We start from the raw sequence: 24993 nt of genomic DNA, 5'->3' as shown, positions 1-24993 counted from the left end.
TACTTCGTAATTAATTTATAAGAGTGCACGGAAACTCTAGAATCTATGTGAAAGGGTGCTGTATTACACCAAAATAAATGGTACGCTCATTGAGTGAAAATATCGTTAATGAGTAACTGAAATTAGCAGCAATTTATTACAGAAAAGTTCTGCAATTTTTAACCAACACTGTACATGTAACAGGTAAATTAATGACGTGTGAGGGCAATTTCGGAAAGCTGACAAAATTGGCATGAAGCCCAAAGAGTAAATTTTTAATGTAATGTTTTGATCAACCTTCATCAAAATTCCAGTGAAAATATGACTTTTCCAAGTAAATTAACTGCAAAAAATGTGATTTAGTACGTGTAGTTGGCAGCGCAAACACTAAAGAGCATAATGGAAGTAATGGTAGGGCTGTCAAGGTATTTGCGGCGAAAGGTTTTAGAAGTTCCTGTACGTGTTGTAACTTTACATTGCGTGAACTACACAAGGTACGTGAACGCAATTGTTTAATTTATATTTTTGCTGGTAATTATAGAGATTCGACTTTGCCACAATTGCGCAGTAGTGTTGCTGTTGCTTTATGACTAAAAAAATGCGAGCGACGTAAAGGCGGTTTAAAATAACCTCAAAAGATTATCGGCTTCTTCGCTTTCTGTTGATATTATTATTTTGGTTAAAAGCTTTTACGTAAATCAGCAGTAAAATAACTTCGTGTTATATATAAATTTGGATGGTAAGACCTTTTACCATGAGATACCGAAGACTGAAGAAAACATACTCTTTTATGTAATAAAATACATTTCATGTGAGTGATTAACTGGAGGACACTTATAACCTATGCGAACCCTTATTTTTTCGCGTTTATACGGCACAGAAATATCTTAGGTCTGAAAAACAATACGTGTAAAACGCGGTGAATTTTTATTGCTCATAGAGTACGAAATGGCCCCCAGTTCCCAGAGAATTTCAGATTCCAATACGTAGCCATACACAAATAACTTTTGCTTCTTCTAGAGCTCAAAGAGTATTCATCCTTTCCTATTTCGATTATGGTGACTGCTATGTAATTAATAACACAAGAGCTCCACATGATCTGGCGCTTATTTTGAAGGCTCATTTTGTTAAATTTTAATATTAATGTTTCTGACCACTTTACTGCATTCTGCCAGTAATTCTGCTGCCTAGACTGGAATCACTCACAGATACAGGTTGAATCAAATAAAACTAACGATCTGGAACCACAAACATATTTAAATGGTCATACACTAAGTGAAACATAGTATGTCGAAGTTTCTTGAGATTTAGAGGTATAAGAAGCAGAAACGCATAGATAAACCAATCAGTAAGATCAGTTTGCCATATTTTTCATTGAGGTTTACCTCTCTCTTATTTTGTCTTCGAGACGTGTGTTATTAGTATAGACGTACTTTCATTCTGTGTTGTCTTAAATATTACTCTATGCATACAGTGATACTCTGCAAACAACTAGAAAGTGCATGGCAGGTAGTGCTTCCCATGATACCTTGTATTAGGGTTTCTTCCTGCTTCATTCATAGAACATGGAATAAGTGGCTGCTTAAATGCACATTGCGATTAATCTGATCTGGTTTTTGCGGTCGCTGTGGGTGTTATAAGAAGACGGCTGTAGTGTGTTTCTAGATTCTTCTTGTAATATTGATCCTGAAGCTTTAGCAAATTTACATAAGTATACAACATACAGTTCACTACATGACCATGGAACTAGATATTGTTAAGACTTATACATAAACAAGAAAAAATAAAAAATCCCGAGTAGTATGGTAGACAATGGCCTAAAACTGTATAACAGGCTGCTGTAGGCAATTAATGGTGTAAATGCACTTCATATCTTTATCCGAAAGCTAAAAACATATCTGTTAAGTAAAAGCTGTTGCACTGTAAATGAATATTTAATATAATTATAGATAGCTACTTAATGTTCATGAATACTTCATGTATTAACTAACACTGTATGGCACAATTGTAAATGTTGTAAGGCTAATTATAATAACTGCAAAAACTGTAAGAATCTATGTACATTTATGTGATAAGAAACAGCAGTTGATGACATCCAAACAATTTGTATCATTCTACGGATGAATAAAGATACAAATCAATCAGCCAACTTAGCACATCGTTTTTTTGCAGGATAGTTGATATGTCTTCAAGCATCTGCCAGTTTTGGTTGTTGAGCATCTCATTGAGGCTCTGTTGTGAGCAGATAAACCTGAGGCCATTTTTGCTGTTCTTCATTTATGTGTTCATTATTCCATATCGGTCATATTTGGTATGAGTCCCAAAAACCTATGGGATGATTCATACAAGTGTTTAGAAAACAGTCTCCTTAACTGAAAAGTATTCATGTAGTGAAAGGGAATAGTGAGAATATTTTGCAAAGTAAATAACTGTGTATCTTGCTGAAGCATTTTCAAAATATTTACAGTACTTATGTGCTCATTGCATTTATTTGTTGATGGTGTGTGTGATGGGGGAAAAATGTTCCAGTTGAATTTTCTTTCTTTTCCCAACCACTATAAAACACAAAAAATTCAGGTGTCTTGCCAGGGTTCAGATGGGGTCCAGTAATCTGTTGTAAAAATATTCAGTGACTCCCTGCAGACCTAAAGACATTGGCAATTCTATAAGCTGAAAAGAAATTTGGAAACATACTCAGTTAACCAGTACGTCTGTAAATTATTGTGTTATCTAAATTCAAGTGTCATAGTAGCATTCAGTAAGCTACAGGATACGAGAAATGTTAACTGTTAACAGGCCAGTGGTGTTATAAATACTGTAACTTTCTATGATAAACAACAGTGGGACCATTCAGGTAGGAATAGTAATATTTTTATTTCTCCATGGACCTACTCTGTACAGTGGTATTGGACACGTCATGTGTACATCGAGTTTAGAAATTCTTCAGTAAGAAATTTAAAAATTCTGAAGTTACAGGCGCGCGCGCGCACACACACACACACACACACACACACACACACACACACACACACACACACGCACGTTGCAAACCCCACTTTTTTATTTACTCAATGACCAGTTTCATACTGGGATCCATTTTCAAATCATCGTAGCAGGTAGTCAAAATGATCCAAAAATGCAAATGTATGTATGTATGTATGCACTGTAACTGTTCATTTGCAATTCATAATATGTAAATATTTTTGACGGAGTTTTTACAGTTTTGTATAGACTTTTTCGACTATCTATTATAATGTTTGTAAAATGGGTGCCGGCTTGAACCAGTGGTTGAGTAAATAAAAACAGTTAAATTTGCTACCTTGGTTGGTTTTTTTTGTTGTAGTGACATGCCTATTTATCTTAAACCAGAGAGTTGAGGTGTAATAATCATTTAATTAATTTTGCAGGCTAGCTGAGGTTGGCCGCTTAGAAGAACCAAAGTCTGATGGAAAATATGACACAGGACAACTGTTTCTTCACAGAGTATTTGGCTACCGTGGCGTCGTTCTTTTTCCATGGCTTGCCAGAGTATATGATAGAGATGAGTCTGTCAGGAAGAGAGGAAACAGGTTTGTTCATGTGGTTTTGTCAATAAAAAGTATGTAGATGTAATATTGGCAATGTGTGGTATAATTGCAGTGTTGCACAATTCCCAGTGATTTTAAACTTCACATGCCCCCGTTTTCTCATATCTTTTGGTTTAGGGAGTCTACAATACACACGATGAGATACCATACAGTCGACTATCTTTGGTCATACAACATCCGTTTGCCTCATAAGAGTACAAAAAAATGCCTCCAAAACTATGTGATAATGAAACCTTAGGCAGCCTGTCGGATTTACAAAGACATGGATCCTGTGAAACATAGTAATGATGCAAACTTTGGCATAGTAGGTGGTGATAAGACGTTTTTCTTTGAGATGCCTTGAAAGACAATAACTGTAGAGAAATACAAATTGCTAGTAAAATTGAACACTCAAGAGTCTTGTAGAACTTCCAAAGAATGTAAAACCTTTATAACTTGTCACCAGGCAACTAGTCTGGCTTTTTAAAAGCCAGACCAGTTGCAACAGGATTTGAACAAGAAGAATGACAAGACTATTCAGAAACTTTTAGTTCTGTAGCATGTTATAAATCAATTGGACTGATTCTTATTCTTGCCCTACAAATATGCAAACAACTACCTGTGATGTAAAACTAGCATTTCCATACAGTAATCTACAGGAGGAGATCTAAGTCAGTCATCTTGATGAATTCAACGATGGCGCAGATACTTTGTTAGTTGAAGAAGGGTTTGTTTGGCTTAAATTCCAAATAATTAGAATGAGAAATTCTCAGATTATCAGACGACGTTAGGATTTGTTAATACTGATGATGACACTTTTATCTTTGATGATACTTTTAACTTAAATAATAAATGAAAAGTCCCCACTTCTGAACCAGAGAAGCGTAAGTATTCTTCAGCTCCTCTCACTAGAAAGGGGTCTCTTGAGTCACTCCCTTCCCAGGTTTCTACTAGTGGGAAAAATGACACCTGCCAGTGGCTGAAGAGCCCAAAAGCAACTGGTCGTAGGGCTTCATGCTCATTCTCAGTCCCGGAGACTGATTCAGTGAAGGCCTCCCAGTCAGGGAAACCCAAGGAACAGTGTGAGAAATTGAAAAAGAAGACTCCCTAAAAACGAACTTGCGGTGGCACCCACACCACTGTTACCTACAAGCTCTGCGTCTGAGGATGGGGTGGAGATTCTGGCGTCCGCTGAGGACCTGGATCTCGTGGGACCCTCAGATTCAATGGATATAGATTGCTCAGGCAAAAGGTCAGCAGCAGGTGACCCTATGGTGTAAACTGCCTCAGTGAATGTTCCATACCTTCCCAGTCTCATGATGATGTCTTCCAGTGGAATTGTGGCGGTTCTTTCCACCACCTGGCTGAGCTACGGCAACTGTTAAGCTTTACACCTGCTTTCTGCATTGCCCTCCAGGAAACCTGGTTCCCATCAATGCAGACCTCTGTCCTCCATGGCTATAAGGGATATCACAGGAACCGTAGCAACTATACTACTGTCAGGTGGAGTTTGCTTTTATGCCCTAAACTGTCTGTAGTGAAACTGTGCCCCTTCAAACCCATCTTGAAGCTGTGGTTGTCAGAATATGGATGACATAGGAAATAACTGTCTGCAATGTATATCTTCCTCCAGATAGTGCAGTACCACTGAATGTATTAGCTGCACTGATTGATGAACTCCCTAAACCTTTCCTACTTTTGGGAGATTTTAACGTCCATAACCCCCCTTGTGGGTTGACACTGTGCTTACTGGCAGAAATGTCGAAACTCTACTGTCTCGGTTCGACGTCTGCCTCTTAAATACTGGGGTCGCCACACATTTCATTGTGGCTCGAGGTAGTTACTCGGCCTTGATTTATCAATTTGCAGCCCAGGACTTCTCCCATCTATCCACTGAAGAGCACATGATGATCTGTATGATAGTGACCACTTCCCCATCTTTCTGTCGCTGCCGCAGCATCAGGCCCAAAGACGCCTGCCCAGATGGCCTTTAAACAAGGCAGACTGGGAAACTTTCACCTGTGATGTCACCGCTCACTGTCCCCCACATGGTAACATTGATGTAATGGTTGAGCAGGTGACTACCACAATCGTTTCTGCAGCATAAAACACGATCTCTCACTCTTTAGGGTGCCCCTGGCAAAAGACAGTCACTTGGTGGTCGCCAGAAAGCACTGAGGTAATTACAGATCGTCTGCGAGCTCTACAGGACATAAGTGGCACCCTTCCCTAGACCATCTGATAGCCTTGAAGTGGCTCCGTGCCCATAATGCCAGCTTTATAAAATGATGGAAACAGGAGTGTTGGGAGAGGTACGTGTCAGCCATTGGGTGCCATACGTCACCTTCCCAAGTCTGGACAAAGATCAGACGTCTTTTTGGGTACCAGACACCAACATGTGTCCCTGGCGTTACCATCAATGATGTGCTATGTACTGATACAAAAGCGATTGCTGAGCACTATGCTTGAGCCTCTGCGTCGGAGAACTACCCTCCAGCCTTTCGTACCCTCAACGGCAGATGGAAAGGAAAGTTCTCTTGTTCACTACATACGACAGTGAATCCTATAACGCCCCATTTACGAGGTGGGAGCTCCTCAGGGCACTTGCACATTGACCCGACACATCTCATGGGCCGAAACGGATCCACAGTCAGATGATTAAACATCTCTTGTCTGACTACAAGCACCATCTCCTCGTCATCATCCACCAGATCTGGTGCAATGGCTTCTTTCCATCGCAATGGCAGGAGAGCACCATCATTCCGGTGCTCAAACCTGGTAAAAACCCACTTGATGTGGATAGCTATCAGCCCATCAGCCTCGCCAACGGTGTTTGTAAGCTGCTGGAACGTATGGTGTGTCGGCGGTTGGATTGGGTCCTGGAGTCACGTGGCCTACTGGCTCCATGTCAGGGCGGCTTCTGCCAGGGGCGCTCTACCACTGATAATGTTGTGTCCCTTGAGTCTGCCATCCGAACAGCCTTTTCCAGATGCCATCACCTTGTTGCTGTCTTTTTTTTTTTTTTTTTTTTTAAATCCCCGCAAAGCGTGTAACACCACCTGGCAACATCATATCCATGCCACATTATGCGGATGGGGTCTCTGTGGCCCGCTCCAGATTTTTATCCAGAATTTCCTGTTGCTCCGTACTTTCCGTGTCCAAGTTGGTGCCTCCCATAGTTCTACATCTACATCGATACTCCGCAAGCCACCCAACGGTGTGTGGCGGAGGGCACTTTACGTGCCACTGTCATTACCTCCCTTTCCTGTTCCAGTCGCGTATGGTTCGCGGGAAGAACGACTGTCTGAAAGCCTCCGTGTGCGCTCTAATCTCTCTAATTTTACATTCGTGATCTCCTCGGGAGGTATAAGTAGGGGGAAGCAATATATTCGATACCTCATCCAGAAACGCACCCTCTCGAAACCTGGCGAGCAAGCTACACCGCGATGCAGAGCGCCTCTCTTGCAGAGTCTGCCACTTGAGTTTATTAAACATCTCCGTAACGCTATCACGGTTACCAAATAACCCTGTGACGAAACGCGCCGCTCTTCTTTGGATCTTCTCTATCTCCTCCGTCAGACCGATCTGGTATGGATCCCACACTGATGAGCAATACTCAAGTATAGGTCGAACGAGTGTTTTGTAAGCCACCTCCTTTGTTGATGGACTACATTTTCTAAGCACTCTCCCAATGAATCTCAACCTGGTACCCGCCTTACCAACAATTAATTTTATATGATCATTCCACTTCAAATCGTTCCGCACGCATACTCCCAGATATTTTACAGAAGTAACTGCTACCAGTGTTTGTTCCGCTATCATATAATCATACAATAAAGGATCCTTCTTTCTATGTATTCGCAATACATTACATTTGTCTGTGTTAAGGGTCAGTTGCCACTCCCTGCACCAAGTGCCTATCCGCTGCAGATCTTCCTGCATTTCGCTACAATTTTCTAATGCTGTAACTTCTCTGTATACTACAGCATCATCCGCGAAAAGCCGCATGGAACTTCCGACACTATCTACTAGGTCATTTATATATATTGTGAAAAGCAATGGTCCCATAACACTCCCCTGTGGCACGCCAGAGGTTACTTTAACGTCTGTAGACGTCTCTCCATTGATAACAACATGCTGTGTTCTGTTTGCTAAAAACTCTTCAATCCAGCCACACAGCTGGTCTGATATTCCGTAGGCTCTTACTTTGTTTATCAGGCGACAGTGCGGAACTGTATCGAACGCCTTCCGGAAGTCAAGAAAAATAGCATCTACCTGGGAGCCTGTATCTAATATTTTCTGGGTCTCATGAGCAAATAAGGCGAGTTGGGTCTCACATGATCGCTGTTTCCGGAATCCATGTTGATTCCTACATAGTAGATTCTGGGTTTCCAGAAATGACATGATACGCGAGCTAAAAACATATTCTAAAATTCTACAAGAGATCGACGTAAGAGATATAGGTCTATAGTTTTGCGCATCTGCTCGACGACCCTTCTTGAAGACTGGGACTATCTGTGCTCTTTTCCAATCATTTGGAACTCTCCGTTCCTCTAGAGACTTGCGGTACAAGGCTGTTAGAAGGGGGGCAAGTTCTTTCGCGTACTCTGTGTAGAATCGAATTGGTATCCCGTCAGGTCCAGTGGACTTTCCTCTATTGAGTGATTCCAGTTGCTTTTCTATTCCTTGGACACTTATTTCGATGTCAGCCATTTTTTCGTTTGTGCGAGGATTTAGAGAAGGAACTGCAGTGCGGTCTTCCTCTGTGAAACAGCTTTGGAAAAAGGTGTTTAGTATTTCAGCTTTACGCGTGTCATCCTCTGTTTCAATGCCATCATCATCCCGTAGTGTCTGGATATGCTGTTTCGAGCCACTTACTGATTTAACGTAAGACCAGAACTTCCTAGTATTTTCTGTCAAGTCGGTACATAGAATTTTACTTTCGAATTCAATGAACGCTTCACGCATAGCCCTCCTTACGCTAACTTTGACATCGTTTAGCTTCTGTTTGTCTGAGAGGTTTTGGCTGCGTTTAAACTTGGAGTGGAGCTCTCTTTGCTTTCGCAGTAGTTTCCTAACTTTGTTGTTGTAGCACGGTGGGTTTTTCCCGTCCCTCACAGTTTTACTCGGCACGTACCTGTCTAAAACGCATTTTACGATTGCCTTGAACTTTTTCCATAAACACTCAACATTGTCAGTGTCGGAACAGAAATTTTCGTTTTGATCTGTTAGTTAGTCTGAAATCTGCCTTCTATTACTCTTGCTAACAGATAAACCTTCCTCCCTTTTTTTATATTCCTATTAACTTTCATATTCAGGGATGCTGCAACGGCCTTATGATCACTGATTCCCTGTTCTGCACTTAAAGAGTCGAAAAGTTCGGGTCTGTTTGTTATCAGTAGGTCCAAGATGTTATCTCCACGAGTCGGTTCTCTGTTTAATTGCTCGAGGTAATTTTCGGATAGTGCACTCAGTATAATGTCACTCGATGCTCTGTCCCTACCACCCGTCCTAAACATCTGAGTGTCCCAGTCTATATCTGGTAAATTGAAATCTCCACCTAAGACTATAACATGCTGGGAAAATTTATGTGAAATGTATTCCAAATTTTCTCTCAGTTGTTCTGCCACTAATGCTGCTGAGTCGGGAGGTCGGTAAAAGGAGCCAATTATTAACCTAGTTCGGTTGTTTAGTGTAACCTCCACCCATAATAATTCACAGGAACTATCCACTTCTACTTCACTACAGGATAAACTACTACTAACAGCGACGAACACTCCACCACCGGTTGCATGCAATCTATCCTTTCTAAACACCGTCTGTACCTTTGTAAAAATTTCGGCAGAATTTATCTCTGGCTTAAGCCAGCTTTCTGTACCTATAACGATTTCAGCTTCGGTGCTTTCTATCAGCGCTTGAAGTTCCGGTACTTTACCAACGCAGCTTCGACAGTTGACAATTACAATACCGATTGCTGCTTGGTCCCCGCATGTCCTGACTTTGCCCCGCTCCCGTTGAGGCTGTTGCCCTTTCTGTACTTGCCCAAGGCCATCTAACCTAAAAAACCGCCCAGCCCACGCCACACAACCCCTGCTACCCGTGTAGCCGCTTGTTGCGTGTAGTGGACTCCTGATCTATCCAGCGGAACCCGAAACCCCACCACCCTATGGCGCAAGTCGAGGAATCTGCAGCCCACACGGTCGCAGAACCGTCTCAGCCTCTGATTCAGACCCTCAACTCGGCTCTGTACCAAAGGTCCGCAGTCAGTCCTGTCGACGATGCTGCAGATGGTGAGCTCTGCTTTCATCCCGCTAGCGAGACTGGCAGTCTTCACCAAATAAGATAGCCGCCGGAAGCCAGAGAGGATTTCCTCCGATCCATAGCGACACACATCATTGGTGCCGACATGAGCGACCACCTGCAGTTCCCGCCATATCCAGGAGAATGGGGTCCCACAGGGCTCTGTATTGAGTGTATCACTATTTTTAGTGGCCGTTAACAGTCTAGCAGCAGCTGTAGGGTCATACGTCTCCCCTCACTGTATGCAGACGACTTCTGCATTTCGTACTGCCCCACCAGTATTGGTGTTACTGAGCGGCACCTACAGGGAGCCATCCACAACATGCATTCATGGGCTCTCTCCCATGGCTTCCAGTTTTCGGCCGCTAAGTCCTTAATGATGATCCACTCACTGTAGTGGAGACATATCGATTCTTAGGACTGGTTTCCGATGCCCGATTGCCTAGGCTTCCTCACCTTCGTCAGCTTAAGCAGAAGTGCTGGCAGCACCTCAATGCCCTCCGCTGCCTGAGCAACACCAACTGGCGTGCAGATCGCTCTGCTCTGCTGCAGCTCTACAAAACCCTTGTTCAATCCCGCCTTGACTATGGGAGTCTGGTTTATGCTTCGGCAGTGCCCTCAGCAGTGCGTGTACTCAACCCAGTGCACCACTGTGGCGTTTGCCTAGTGATGGGAGCTTTTAGAATGAATCCAGTGACCAGTGTCCCGGTGGAGGCCAGAGTCCCTCCATTGCAGATCAGACGTGCACAACTGCTGGCCAGTTATGTTGCACACATTCGTAGTTCTTCTGAGGATCCGAATTACCGTCTCCTTTTTCTACCCGTGGCAGTTAATCTCCTGCATCGGTGGCTCAGATCGAGTCTAACAATTGCAATTTGCGTGTGATCCCTTCTGTCTGAGCTGGAGTCCTTCCCTTTATCACCTCTCATCCAGGTCTGTCCACATACACCTCCTTGGTGTTCACCTAGGCCGCAGATTCGTCTGGACCTTCCACATGACCCAAAGGACTCAGTTACTCATGCTGCTCTCTGCTGTCACTTCATCTCGATTCCTGACGTGTTCTGGGGCTCTGAAGTGGTTTATACCGACGGCTCGGTGGCTGATGGTCATGTTGGCTTCGCCCACGTCCACAGAGGCTGTCTTGAACAGCATTCCTTGCCCGATGGCTGCAGTCTATTAACTGCAGAGCTGGTGGCCATCTCTTGTGCACTTCAATTTATCAGTTCATGCCCTGGGAAATCATTTCTTCTGTGTACTGACTCCTTGAGCAGCCTACAAGCTATCGACTAGCACTACACTCGCCATCTTTTGTTGGCACCCATCCAGGAGTCCATCTCTGCCCTGGACCAGTCCCGTCATTTGGTGGTGTTTGCGTGGAACTCAGGCACGTCAGCATCACAGGCAACGAACTTGCTGACAGGATGGCCAAGCAGGCTACGTTGAAACCGCTTCTGGAGATGGGAATCTCTGAACATCACCTGCGTAGCGACTTATGCTGTAGGGTTTTTCTGCTTTGGGAAATGGAATGGCATAATAGTACACACAACAAACTGCTTGTTATTAAGGAGACAATGAATGTGTGGAGGACTTCCATGCGGGCTTCTTGTAGGGAATCAGTTGTCCTCTGCCAGCTCCACATTGGTCGCGCTTGGGCGACCTACGGTTACCTCCTGCGCCATGAAGACCCGCCTGAGTGTCAGTGCAGCACGGTTGACAGTGGCCCATATTCTAGTGCACTGTCCCACTTAGACTGCCCAGCGACGAAATCTTGGGTTACCGTACTCGTTGCCGCTAATTTTATCTGACACCACCTCGTCGCTTATTTAGTTTTACGTTTTATTCGTGAGGGTGAGTTTTATGATTTGATCTAAGTTTTAGCCCATGTCCTTTGTCCCTCTGTGTCCTCTACCCCAGTGCTTCTAGGGTGGAGGTTTTAATGTGTTGTAGAGTGACTGTCTTCTCCTTTTTTTATTCTCACGGTCACCCAACCATGATAATCTGCTTTGTTGTTTTAATCTCTTCATCCTGTTTCTGTGGTTTTCTTGCCTCCTTTTGTCCATTTACATGTTTGTTGTCCTTCGTCGTTCTTTTCGTTCCGTTTCGAGTTGTCAGTCTCGTTTGTTTTATTCTCACACTTGTCATTGTTTTATTCTCACACTTGTCATTGTTTTATTCTCACACTTGTCATTGTTTTATTCTCACACTTGTCATTGTTTTATTTGGAACAAGGAACTGATGACCTCGTAATTTGGTCCCTTTCCCCCTCTTTTAATCCAACCAACCAATCCTGTAATTATTACACATGGTAAAGTCAATCTTCAGTTTTAATAAATAATTGTAATTATCCAAATAAAAAACAAGAGTGGAGGCAGTCGAACCCTTGACATCCTAGTAAATAAGTTATTGTTCTAGTTGCTGTGCCAATTCACCAGTTGAAGGTAATAGTGCTCAAATTTTAAAAACACCAGTGCCCAGTTATATGTTCCCTATATAGGGACACATTTAGAGACTAGACTGCTTAACTGCTTCATAGGATTAAATTACCTGTAGGGTAGTGTCATTATGGAGTAATTTATCACATGACTGCACTGAATAACAGTCAGATGTAGTGAATTATGTCTGTCATCACATCATTTGTTCTGCAATAGCCATTGATAGTACTCAGTTCCAGATTAGATGCCTAAACTGTCTCGCTTTGAACACAGCTGCTTTATTCACGAGCTGTGCCTTGCCAGCAGGCTTTTTGTGAGTGTGTCTTTGCTCTAGTGAAGTAAGGAAATGTGGTAGTGTTAGAGACAGAGGCACAGTATAGTTTTACCAAGTGCACTGTGAGCCTAGTGAATACAATGGACATGAGTAAACTGGATTTGGCCATGTAAAGCCACTAGTCCAGTCTAACGAATTTGTAAACGCTTTGCAGCAGAACCTTTTTTAAATGTGGCGCACTTGAAAGCCTGCTCCAGTTAATGGGTCAGTTGACAATGTTTAGCGTCTGCGTCAGGAGACTAGACTACAAAGAAAACATGTGGCCATCATAGAGGAAACTCCACAGTGATGATGATTATAGACTCTACTGATCAGCATTTTCTGAAGAAAATAACTATCATGACTAGTGTAATGTAATATTTGTTAACAAATAAACATTTTTCCTTAGTGAATAATTGTCCAGTAGGAGTGTATAGGCTGCACAGTGTCCATTTCAAACCCAAATTTTTCTGCAAGTCATCTCACATTGGCCATGTATTGGCCATGTGTCTGTCAGTTTGGGCTGCGTGTGTTCCTGGGGACTCAGGTTGCTTCACAGGATAGATGGATGACTTGATGCTGCCCTGCATACTTATATCCTGGGTAACATTATGATCCCATCAGTGCAGCATTCACGTCCTGAGGGATCAATGTTTCTAGCAGGATCAGTTTCCAGTACACATCATTTATGGTGCACGAGTGGTATACAGAACAGAGTGAGATTTCTCTTTTCAGCTGACCTCATTCTGTATGAGACCTCAGCTCCTTTGCAGATACATAGGCAGATATTAAATGGATAGATTAAGCAAATAAAAATACTAAAACAAAAAAGCCATCATGCAGTTGCTTGAGCCACTATACTATGAAGTCACTATACAAAGAACTGCAATATTTAGGTATTTCTTACTGGTGGTCTGCCCTTAACTCCACATCATAGCTTAGAGTGCCTCTTCCACATCTGAAATCCTAGGAATAACATAGAGCACATTTTCTTGTGTGGTTTTAGGCATGTACTGAGTGCTAGTAAGATGTACGTTGCTCAGTTACACTCACACTGAAAGTGTCCTTTATTTTTGTGAGCAGTAATACGATTGACTCCAGTGTAACATGGTGGACAACTTAAATTTCATAATCAAAATATCCATGGGTGTACTGCCGGTCTACAGTGTCCAACGGGCACAATATTTCGGCGATCATACATGTTGCCATCATCATCAGGTGAACCGATGATGGCGACATGTATGATCGCCGAAATATTGTGCCCGTTGGACACTGTAGACCGGCAGTACACCCGTGGATATTTTGATTATCAAATACGCTGGGAGAAACTCAAGAATCCGTCAGTTCACCTGATGATGGCGACATGTATGATTGTCGAAATATTGTGCCCGTTGGACACTGTAGACCGGCAGTGCACCCGTGGATATTTTGATTATCAAATACGCCGGGAGAAACTCAAGAATCACAACTTAAATTTCAACCATAAACACTTTTGTATGATCAAGTGTAAATTTATGGCTAGTATGTGAATATAAGTATTCAATAACACACTTCAACAACAACAACACACTTTTACAGCACAGTAGATATGAAAGTTGAAACATGACAATTGTAGTTACATGATAATAAATAATTATTGTTTTTGAAGGAATATTACTTTTCATACACAAGTCTCCATCAGGAGCATACATCAGTGCTTTCACAACCTTCATTTGCAATCCCCTTCTCTTCTTATTTTTAACCTCTGTGAGGAGCTTACCACTTTGATCACAGTGCATGCCATCCTGAGTCTTTGATCTATTTGTCACAGCACCATTGGTTTCACTGTCCGTAGCTCATGGTCTAGTGGCTAGTGTTGCTGCCTCTGGATCATGGGGTCTCGGGTTCGATTCCCGGCCGGGTCGGGTATTTTCTCCGCTCGGGGACTGGATGTGTGTGTTGTCTGCATCATTTCATCATCATCATCATCATCATCGGTCTCACAGATTTTACACAAGTATTGTACATAGTGAGGTATTTCAGAACTATTTCTCTCCTGTAGTCAAGTTTTTTTCATTTTCCTATCCATCATCTTACAAGCCTGCCAGGCACTACTTACCACAACATGCAGAAAGTGTCATTAATGACTAGTACCACTCAATGCCCTCCTTAAATAAGTGGACTATTTCCCCTACCGCTAGGCCATCTTAAAGTATGATGTGCAGCCTGTAGGAAAAATCAACTATATCATTATTTAAAATACTTCAATGGCTTTTAGATCTGTTTCATATTAAGGTTTCATTGACAGTATTATTTGCTTTTAGAAGCATGCATAAAATTGTAAGTCTATCTTTTGTGGATCAAATATTGCTGAACTGAACAAGCAGAACCTTCCACTAAAGGCAACAATAGAAATCAGTGAAATATCCACATGCAGCAGTAAGCCAGCACATGTTTGCTGTGATGTATCCATTACACTCTTCTTTAGTGGGTTAATATAGTTCAAGAAATAATTTCATGGGCGCTTATGTAATAAAGTAATTTTTTGTCTATACAGGAGTGTGCCATCTCCTGGATCGCCATCTTCAGATGTAAAAGGTCAGACACAGACCTTCTATCAAGTTCTAATTGACTCCAGGGATTGCCCATTCATTGTGAGTACATAACAGATAGTACGTGAAAGATAACTATTGTTTGGCTTTTTTGATTTTTCAGTATAACTATTTAAAAAAATAGAAGATTCACTTGTAGAAATGGAACATGGATATGCATTAAACACTTAGCAACAGGTGCCACTGATCAGTGTATTTGTTCAACAACACTTTCACACTGTCATTTTTTTCTAGCATTTATTCACAGTTTAATGTGTGTGAATCCATATCTTGACAAAATAAAACTTTGGCCATTTCAGTTTCAACCTTTCCATTCTTCATTTTTTGTTAAAATTCAGTTTAGGATGTCATCTTTAACGCTACGGTTTGCATACAATCACTTGTTTAATGTAGCTTTTGATTCTGTAACTGCTAGTTGTGATTTTCAGTTCTAGGGTTGGTTTGATGCAATTGTCCATGCTACTCTACTCTGTACAAGCATCTTCATCTCCGAATGACTACTAAAACCTATATCCTTCTGAATTCACATACTGTATGCATCTCCTGGTCTCCCTCTGACCGAGCGAGATGGCGCAGTGGTTAGACACTGGACTCGCATTCGGGAGGACGACGGTTCAATCCCGCGTCCGGCCATCCTTATTTAGGTTTTCCGTGATTTCCCTAAATCGCTCCAGGCAAATGCCGGGATGGTTCCTTCCAAAGGGCACGGCCGACTTCCTTCCCCGTCCTTCCCTAATCCGATGAGACCGATGACCACGCTGTCTGGTCTCCTTCCCCAAAACAACCCAACCCCCCCTCTCCCTCTGATTTTTACTCCCCACACTCCCATCCAGTGCTAAATTGGTTATCCTAAGGTGTCTCAGAATGTGTCCTATCCTTTCTCCTAATTATGTTGTTCCACAAATTTCTTTTCTCCTCAGTACCTCCTTGTTAGTTACATGAGCTACCTATCTAATCTTCAGCATACTTCTGTAGCACAACACTTCAAAAGCTTCTATTCTCTTCTTGTCTAAACTATTTATCGTCCCTGTTTCACTTCCATACATAGCTACAGCCCTTACAAATACTTTCAGGAAAAAATTCCTGACACTTAAATCTATATTCAGTTTTAATAAATTTTTCTTATTCAGAAATGCTGCTCTTGCCATTGCCAGTCTATATTTTATATCCTGTCTACAACAGCCATCACTAGTTATTTTGCTGCCGAAATAACAAAACTTGTCTACTACTTTCAGTGTCTCATTTCCTAATCTAATTTATACAGCATCACCTTATTTAATTCAACCATTATCCTGGTTTTTCTTTTGTTGATGTTCATCTTATATACTCCTTTCAAGACAAAGCCCATTCCGTTAAACTATTCTAAGTTCTTTGCTGTCTGTGACAGAATTATGTCATCAGCAAACCTCAAAGTATGTGTTTCTCCTCCCTGGACTTTAATTCCTATTTCAGATTTTTCTTTGGTTTCCTTTTCTGCTTGTTCAGTGTACATATTGAATAACATAGGGGATAAGCTACAACCCCGTGTCACTCCATCTCAAATACTGCTTCCCTTTCATGCCTCTTGAGCCTTGCTACTACTGTCGGATTTCTGTACAAGTTGTAAATAACCTTTGCTCCCTGTATTTTATCTCTGCTTCCTTCAGAGTTTCAAAGAGTTTTCCAGTCGTCATTGCCAAAAGCTTTCTCAAAGGCTATAAATACTATAACCTATCTTCTAAGAGAAGTCATAGGGCCAATATTGCCTCATGTGTTCCTACATTTCTCTGGAACACAAACTGAACAGTATTTCTGACGGAACGTCGGCTACTCCTGGGCCTTGTTTAGACTTGGGTGTTGCAGTGTGTTGTCAAATTCTACGTGCAGTATTGTGTCTCCCATCTTATCTTCATCTATGTCCTTTCCTGTTCCTATAATGTTGCATGCAAGTTCAGCTCCCATATATAGACCTCTATGTATTCCTTCCACCTTCCATCTTTCTTGTCTTTTCTCATGACTAGTTTTTCGTTTGAGTTCTTGTTGTTCATATAGCTTCTTCTTTTCTCCAAAGGCCTGTTTAATTTTCCTGTAAGCAGTATCTATCTTTCCCATAGTGAAATATGCTTCTAAATCCTTAAATTTGTCCTCTAGCTACTCCTGTTTAGCCATTTTGCACTTCCTGTCACACCCTTTTTTAGACATTTGTATTCCCTTTTGCTTGATTCCTTTACTGCGTGTTTATATTTTCTCCTTTTGTCAGTTAAATTCAACATCTTATGTGTTATTCAAGGATTTCTACTTGGCCTTGTCTTTTTACCTATTTGATCCTCAGTGGCCCTTTCTACTTCATCTCTTAAAGCTACCAATTCATCTTCTACTGCATTGCTTCCCCCGTTCTTGTCAAACGTTGCCTAATGGTCCCTCTGAAATTCTCACCAACAACTATTTCTGTCAATATATCCTAGCTTTTTGAAATTTCTGCAGTTGTAATGTAGAGTTCATAACAAATAAGTCAGTCCACATCTGCCCTTGGAAATGTTTTAAAATTTAAAATCTGGTTCCTAAATTTCTGTCCTAGCATTATATAAATCAATCTGAAACCTTCCGGTGTCTCTGGGTCTCTTCCACATGTCTGTCTTTATTCTTAAACCAGGTGTTAGCAATAATTAAACTCTGCTCTGTGCAAAACTCTACCAGGTGGCTTCCTCTTTCATTCATTTCTCCCAGTCCATATTCATCTACTATTTTCCCTTATCTTCCTTTTCATGCTGTCGAATTCCCATCACTATTAAGTTTTCATCTTTTGTAACTATCTGAATAATTTCTTTTATCTCATCATACATTTCTTCCATCTTTCAATCATTGGAAGGGCTTATTGGCTTAGAAACTCGTACTGTTGTGGTGGGTGTGGGGCTTCATGTCTATCTTGGCCACAATAATGCGTTTACTATGCTGTTCATAACAACTTACCTGCATTCCTATTTTCTTATTCATTATTAACCCTACTCCTGCATTACCCTTATTTGATTTTGCGTTTATAACCCTGTATTCCACTGACCAGAAGTTCTGTTCCACCTGCCACTGAACTTTACTAACTCCCAGAATATCTAACAGGAACCTGCCCATTTCCCTTTTTAAATTTTCTAACCTTCTGCCCGATTAAGGGAGCTAACGTTCCACACTCTGATGAGTAGAACACCAGTTTTTTCTCCTGAACACACCCTCCTGAGTAGTCCCTGCCTGGAGACCTGAATGGGGTACTATTTTACCTCCAGAATATTTTACCCAATAGGATCCCATTGTCATTTAACCATATAGTTGAGCTGCATGCCCTCAGGAAAAATTACAGCTACAGTTTCCCCTTGCTTTCAGCCGTTCACAATACCAGCACAGCAAGGCTGTTTCATTGATACTAAAAGGCCAGATCAGTCTACTGTCCAGACTGTAGGCCCTACAACTACTGAAAAGGCTGCTGCCCCCTTTAGGAACCGTATGTTTGTCTGGCCTCACAACAATACTCTTCCGTTGTGGTTGCACCTAAGGTATGGCTAGGTAGAACAGGTTTGCTGAAAGTTTCTTTCCTGGTCTTGAGGTCTAATTAAGTGTATAAATAAATAAAAAAAAAAGAAGAAAGAAAGAAAAACGCAAAAAGCTGTAAACTGTTAAGGGTTAACCCCTTGGCCTACAACAATGTGTGAGACTTATGGGAAGGGACTTGGGCCATAACTAAGGAGTATGAATATGCCTTGTGATATTTTGTGTGGACCACACATAAACAAGAGAGACAAACGACAGCAACATGAATTGAACTCGTGGTTAAACAGTTCTCAGTATTCTCTCACTCCAGTAATGTGTGCTCCTTCATTGTATTCACATGTATTGGTTGAAATTCCTCAAAAGAATTAAACAACCCATACACCTGTCATATCAGTTAAAAAGAACATTGATGATGGTGAAAAGTATGTCGTTATTGTAGACAATTGTTCAGTAGCTCCTGTCGATAATAATGGGAGCAGTATTGTGTTTCCTGTATGAAAACATTCCAGAAGATTAAATCATTGAAAATGACACCAATGATGAAGACATTATCAGTCACTGAAGCAGTTTGTTTTGAAAGAAGAAAATAACTAGCCAAAAATATGAGCGTATACGCAGACTCCTGGCACAAGAGCACCGGTTTTAGAGTTGTTAGGCAGAAGTACAAGACAGTTAGATTTTTTACATACTGTTAGGCAGTGTGTTTTGGAATATTGTCTTGAAAATGAATTGGTGCACAGAACAATAATCAGTGAAAAAGGCCCAAAAGAAAACAGATAAAACATGGATCCCTGTAAATTGTAATGAAATTAAAATGTACTTTTGCGTTATGCATAATAATGGCTCAGTAAAAACACAAAAAATTCAAATTTACTGATATGCAACAGCCATCATAGCATCACCAATATTTAGGAAAGCTATGCCACTGAAAATATTTGCAAATGACTAGGTTTTTATGTTCTACAAATAACGATATGTCTGACAAGACAGATGATTCAAAGTAGTGTATGTAATGAAAGAGAGCACTGTGATTTATGAGTCTTTGATGAAATTTAAGGGGAGATTTGATACAGACCTAAACTTCTATAAAATATACGAGTTAGCATTGGAGTGTTGCTATAACTTTGAAATACATTCACAAAACAACAAAACAGATTTTGATTGCAATGTGTCTGAAGCTGTTGAGATGGAGTTATCGAAGTCAGGACTAAGTAAAGGACACACTTTGTGTGTGGATAATACACACATGTTCAGAAGAAACAAGAATATCTTGAACAACCAGACGTTCATATTCGCAGAACGTGTACATTAATATGTTCTGCAGAAATGATTAGCATTTGAACCGTCAACTGGCAGGTTCAAGATCGACATTAATATCACAGTGCAACACAACCTACTGTTAAAATGTGTCTGCGGCTCTTGTTGTCACTATAAACCAAAGGTAATGGATCATTGTGACTTGAGCAGATGTGCTGGGTGCCTTGCAGATGTATTTGCGAACTGTACTGTCAGATCAATGTGTTTGAAAGAGAACATGTTACTGGCATGAGAGAATGTGATGCATCCTTCTGGGACATTGCTGCTCATGTGTGGTGAAGTGTTGCAGCAGTGCAATGGATGTGTGCAGAATGGTTCACGGAAGGCCATAGAAAAATGACGAGATCAATCAGGCCACGACACCAGTCCCCCCCCCCCCCCTCCTCCCTCCCCCCAAAAAGATAGACACCACATCCAAATGGCATTGCAGGACAGATGTGTGTCCTCCTTGGCTCTAGTGCAATAGTAGAACAGTGGAACATATCATACACTATCACAGGTGACATTCCGTAGCCATTTACTACGGCATGGGTTACATGCGCGTCATCCACTTCTCCGTCTACCTTTGACAAATGTGCAGAAATGTGCTAGACGGCAGTAGTGTATGGAACAATGTCACTGGGGACAGGAATGGCATCAGATAGTGTTTTCAGGTGAATCCAGCTTCTGTTTGTTCGAAAATGATGGTGGCATTTTGATTCATCGCATGCTGTTTTTCAAGGAGTTCCTTGCAGAGTGGGGGAATGGCAATGTGCATAAAAAGCAGTATTCCTTTAGAGTCCATAGACGTATCGTGGCACTGCACTGAACAGATATTTGAATGTTGTGCAGGAGCAGTCGAATTTAGTGAAAATAAACTTTTAATTATTGTTGTTTATAGGTCCCCCATCTCTAACTTCAGCATATTTCTGCTCAAGCTAGACAGGGTTCTTAATTCACTTTGTAGGAAGTACCAGAAATTAGTTATATGTGGTGACTTCAATATAAATTTTGTGCATGATGGTGCAAGAAAAAGGATGTTGGTGGATCTCCTAAATTCATATGATCTGATGCATTTTTTCCAACTAGGGTGCAGGGGAACAGTAGCACAGCTGCAGATAATATTTTTATTCATTCTTCATTACTAGATGGGCATTCTGTTAGTACAAGGGTGAATGGCCTTTCAGACCATGATGCACAAATTTTGACACTAAAAGGTTTTGGACTCAAACAAATGTAACATATAATTACAAACTAATTAGTAAAGTTAATCCAACAGCACTATAGTTTTTTAAACCTTGTCAAGGAACAAGAATGTCAGGATGTTTATAGTGCAACAACATAGATGATAAATATAATACTTTCCTTAACACATTTCTCATGCTCTTTGAGAATTGCTTTCCATTAGAACATCCTGAACGGGATACTAGCAGTAATAGGCAGCCTAGGTGGCTGCAAGTGGGATAGGAGTATCATGTAGAACGAAGCAGGAATTAGATCAGGATGTTAGAAGTAGTCACAATCAAGCTACTGTAGCCCATTACAAACAGTATTGTAAGGTGCTTAAAAATGTTATTAGGAAGGCAAAGAGTATGTGGTATGCAAATAAAATAGCTTATTCACAGGATAAAATTAAAACCATATGGTCAGTTGTGAAGGAAGTGTCTAGTCAGCAGCACAAGGTCGACGATATAAAGTCAGTTCATAGTAAAAATATTTATGTCACTGATAAATCAGATACATGTACAGTATTTAACAATTATTTTCTGAGCATTGCTGGTGAATTAAATATAAATTTAGTTTCTACAGGGAATCATATAACTGTCTTGCCAAATCCATTTCTGAGATTGATATCTGATATACTCCTCTGTGATACAGACAAGGGGGAGAGTGGGTCAGTAATTAAATCACTGAAGGATAACGACTAATTGATATAATGGATTGCCTAGCAGAATATTAAAGTAGTGTGCTGCACGTCTTAACCCTGCACTTAGCCATATTTGTAATTTTTCCTTTAGGAATGGTCAGTTTCCTGAACGATTAAAGTAGTCAATAGTAAAGCTGCTTTATAAAAAGGAAGAGAAGGATAATGTAGACAATTTTAGATGTATTTCTATACCATCAGCGTTCACTAAAGTTATTGAAAAGGCTGTGTATGTAAGGATAATTGATCATTTTATATCACATAATTTGCTATCAAATGTATGCTTCGGTTTTAGAAGTCGTTTAAAATCTGAAAATACTATATTCTCTTTTTTCTGTGAGGTACTGTATGGGTTAAATAAAAAGTTTCGAATGCTAGATACATTTTTTTGATCACACTAAGGTGTTTGATTGTGTTAACCACAAAATATTACTCAAGAAGTTGGACCATTACGGAGTATGGGGAGTAGCTCACTTTAGCAACAGACAGCAGAAGGTCATTATTCACAGTGTTGAGAATGGCTGTGATGTGGGGTTTGAGTGGCGTACGGTCAAATGGAAGTGCCCCAGGGATCAGTGTTGGGTCCACTCTTGTTCCTTCCTACCCCCTTCCCACCCCTCCCTCTGCGGTTCCGGGGGTTAGGATAGGTCCGAGGTATCCCTGCCTGTCGTAAGAGGCACACGAGTTATCCATCGAGGTACACGAGTTATCCATAGTGCCCTTATATTTGATTTCCTGAGCCTCTTGTCATGGCTATGCATCTCCACCTGCAATTCAAGTATTTGGGCAAGGACACTTTCCAGGGTATGTCGTCTTCTTCCATCGTCCCCTGTCCTCTTTCACCCCCATTTCAATATTGGATTTCTCTGTGCCCAATATCCAGTACGGCAGCCAGTCCATTGTGGTGGGGCTGTCGTGTACCTGTTTGGTGGTAGACCTCTGACAACACAGCAATCACACTGCTGATGCCAAGGAGTAGATGCCTGTCTTCCTGGGGCATCAGGACTCCAGGCAACGGCCATCATGCCAGGTGGCTTTTGGTGTGGCTGGGTGGCACATGTGTGAACAGCCCCTGATCGGAGTGGGTGGCATCAGGGTGGATGATCCCCATTGAAGTGGACTAGGTCATGTCTTGCTGGTGACCATACTGTGCCAGCAGCCTCTAAAAAGGGCAAGATCGAGTACAATGCTGACAGATATGACCCTAAATTGTTTCCCTCCCCTGCTACGCTATGAGAGGAATGTAGGGCTACAGAAAGAAGAGAGCCATATTCGCCTCGGTATTTAGTCTGTAGCAGAATGGACGGGGATTCCTTTCTACCTACGAAGCATCAGTTTGTTGTTGAACATGTTGAGGATAAGTATGAGGAAGTATGGGAAGCGGTTCAGTCTTAATTCAGACAGCAGCATTGCAACAAAGTTACAGAAAAATTTTCCAAAAAGTGTTAATCAACCAACACAGAAGCATAAAGCTAACTCAATGGTATTGCTTCCAACCACTGAGGAGGAAGTAAGGAATGTTTTAAGGCAATTAAAGACCTAAAACTCAACAGGTTTAGATGAAATCCCAGTGTGTGTGCTGAAAAAATGCATAAATGGTATCAAAGTTCCACTAACAGAAATCATAAATGAATACTTCAAAACTGGTTGCTTTCCTGACTATCTGAAGCATGCAAAAATTTTACCAGTTCACAAGAAAGATAATGCAGAAAACATTGAAAACTACATACCAATAGTCCTATTGTCGTCCTTTTCCAAAGTGATAGAGACAATAATGAAAAGCAGGCTTATAGCTATCTAAGCTAATTCAACCTCCTCTGCAAAGACCAGTATGGTTTCAGGCCTGGCAGAGGCACAGAATCTGCAATAGCACAATTCACAGAAACAGTTTGAGAAGCATTAGATGTGAACAGCTATGTAACTGACCTTTTCCTAGACCTGTTGAAGGTGTTTGACAGTCAGTCACCAGAAACTGTTGCGCAAGTTAGAGGCTCAAGGAATAAGGGGATTGGTTAACAAATGGTTTCATTCATATTTAGAAAAGTACAGTCAGTAGATATCACACGTGTCTTTAGTGGATCAAAGTACATTAAGAAAAATATATTGGGCCCCTCAAGGAACAGTGCCAGCCGCAGTATTGTTTCTGGTATATATAAAAGATTTCCCACGATGTATCAGCCATGGAGAGAAGATATTGTTTGCTGATGACAGCAGCATATTAATCACCAGTAAGACACCAGCACAAATGCTGGAAAGTTCTACTGAAGTGCTGAGGGATGTCTACAAATGGTCACAGGAAAACAAAGTAACCCTCAACATAAAGAAACAAATACAGTATGCTTTAGGATGAATAGGAAACAGTCTCTTAAATATAAACCTAGATAACATATTCGCAGATGATGTACCTACAACAAAATTGTTAGGGTTGCACATTGACAGCCAAATGAAGTGGAATGAACATGTTGTGAAACTCTCAAAAAAGATATCAACAACATGTTATGCACTTAAGAGTCCTTGCATCAGCATGCAGTGATGAATGTCTGAGAACCGTATACTTTAGTTGTTCGTTCAGTATTCAGTTGTGGTATAATGTTCTGGGGAAACAGTGCTCGGAATTTACGAACAGTATTTAAAATGCAAAAGAGAGCAGTAAGAATTATAGTGGAAATCAGTAAGTGGGCCCATTGCAGAGAAATTTTCAAAATGTTAGAATTTGTAGCTGTGTCTTGTGATTTATATGCCAAACCATAGTGTATATCAAGAGGAATATAGAAAATTATAGTACAAATAGCAGTTTTCATAACGATAGTAAAAGTTGGTCTTCACCTAGACAGGAAAGATAAACATAAAGACTCAAAATAGTTTCTTGTATGGAGATGTAAAACTGCATAATAAACTGCTGCAGAAAATAAAAGAAACAGATAACATGTACTGCTTTAGGAAAAATCTTAAATTTTATTTGCTGGAACACTGTTTTCACACTATACGTGAATTCCTTACTAAAATGATTGTAAATAACTTATCTCACAATGATTAACTACATGTAATGAAAAATTGTGTAAGTATGTAAATGTAC

The 24993-nt window shown here is 41.0% G+C and overlaps 1 protein-coding gene across 1 annotated transcript in view; it reads left to right on the top strand.

The window, feature by feature from the left end:
- Positions 1-228: 228 nt before the first annotated feature.
- Positions 229-24993, top strand: part of LOC126419087 (polymerase delta-interacting protein 2) — a 60097-nt gene continuing 35332 nt past the window's right edge. Inside the window, exons 1-3 of the mRNA XM_050086176.1 lie at positions 229-473; positions 3387-3548; positions 15127-15223. Of these exons, the coding sequence (XP_049942133.1) occupies positions 379-473; positions 3387-3548; positions 15127-15223 (354 nt within the window). The 5' untranslated portion in view covers positions 229-378. The remainder of the gene's footprint in view (positions 474-3386; positions 3549-15126; positions 15224-24993) is intronic.

The sequence above is a fragment of the Schistocerca serialis genome, chromosome 9 (assembly GCF_023864345.2).
Source record: "Schistocerca serialis cubense isolate TAMUIC-IGC-003099 chromosome 9, iqSchSeri2.2, whole genome shotgun sequence".
NCBI classification, from domain to species: Eukaryota; Metazoa; Arthropoda; class Insecta; order Orthoptera; family Acrididae; genus Schistocerca; species Schistocerca serialis.
This window is presented reverse-complemented; position numbering and strand designations above follow the sequence as displayed.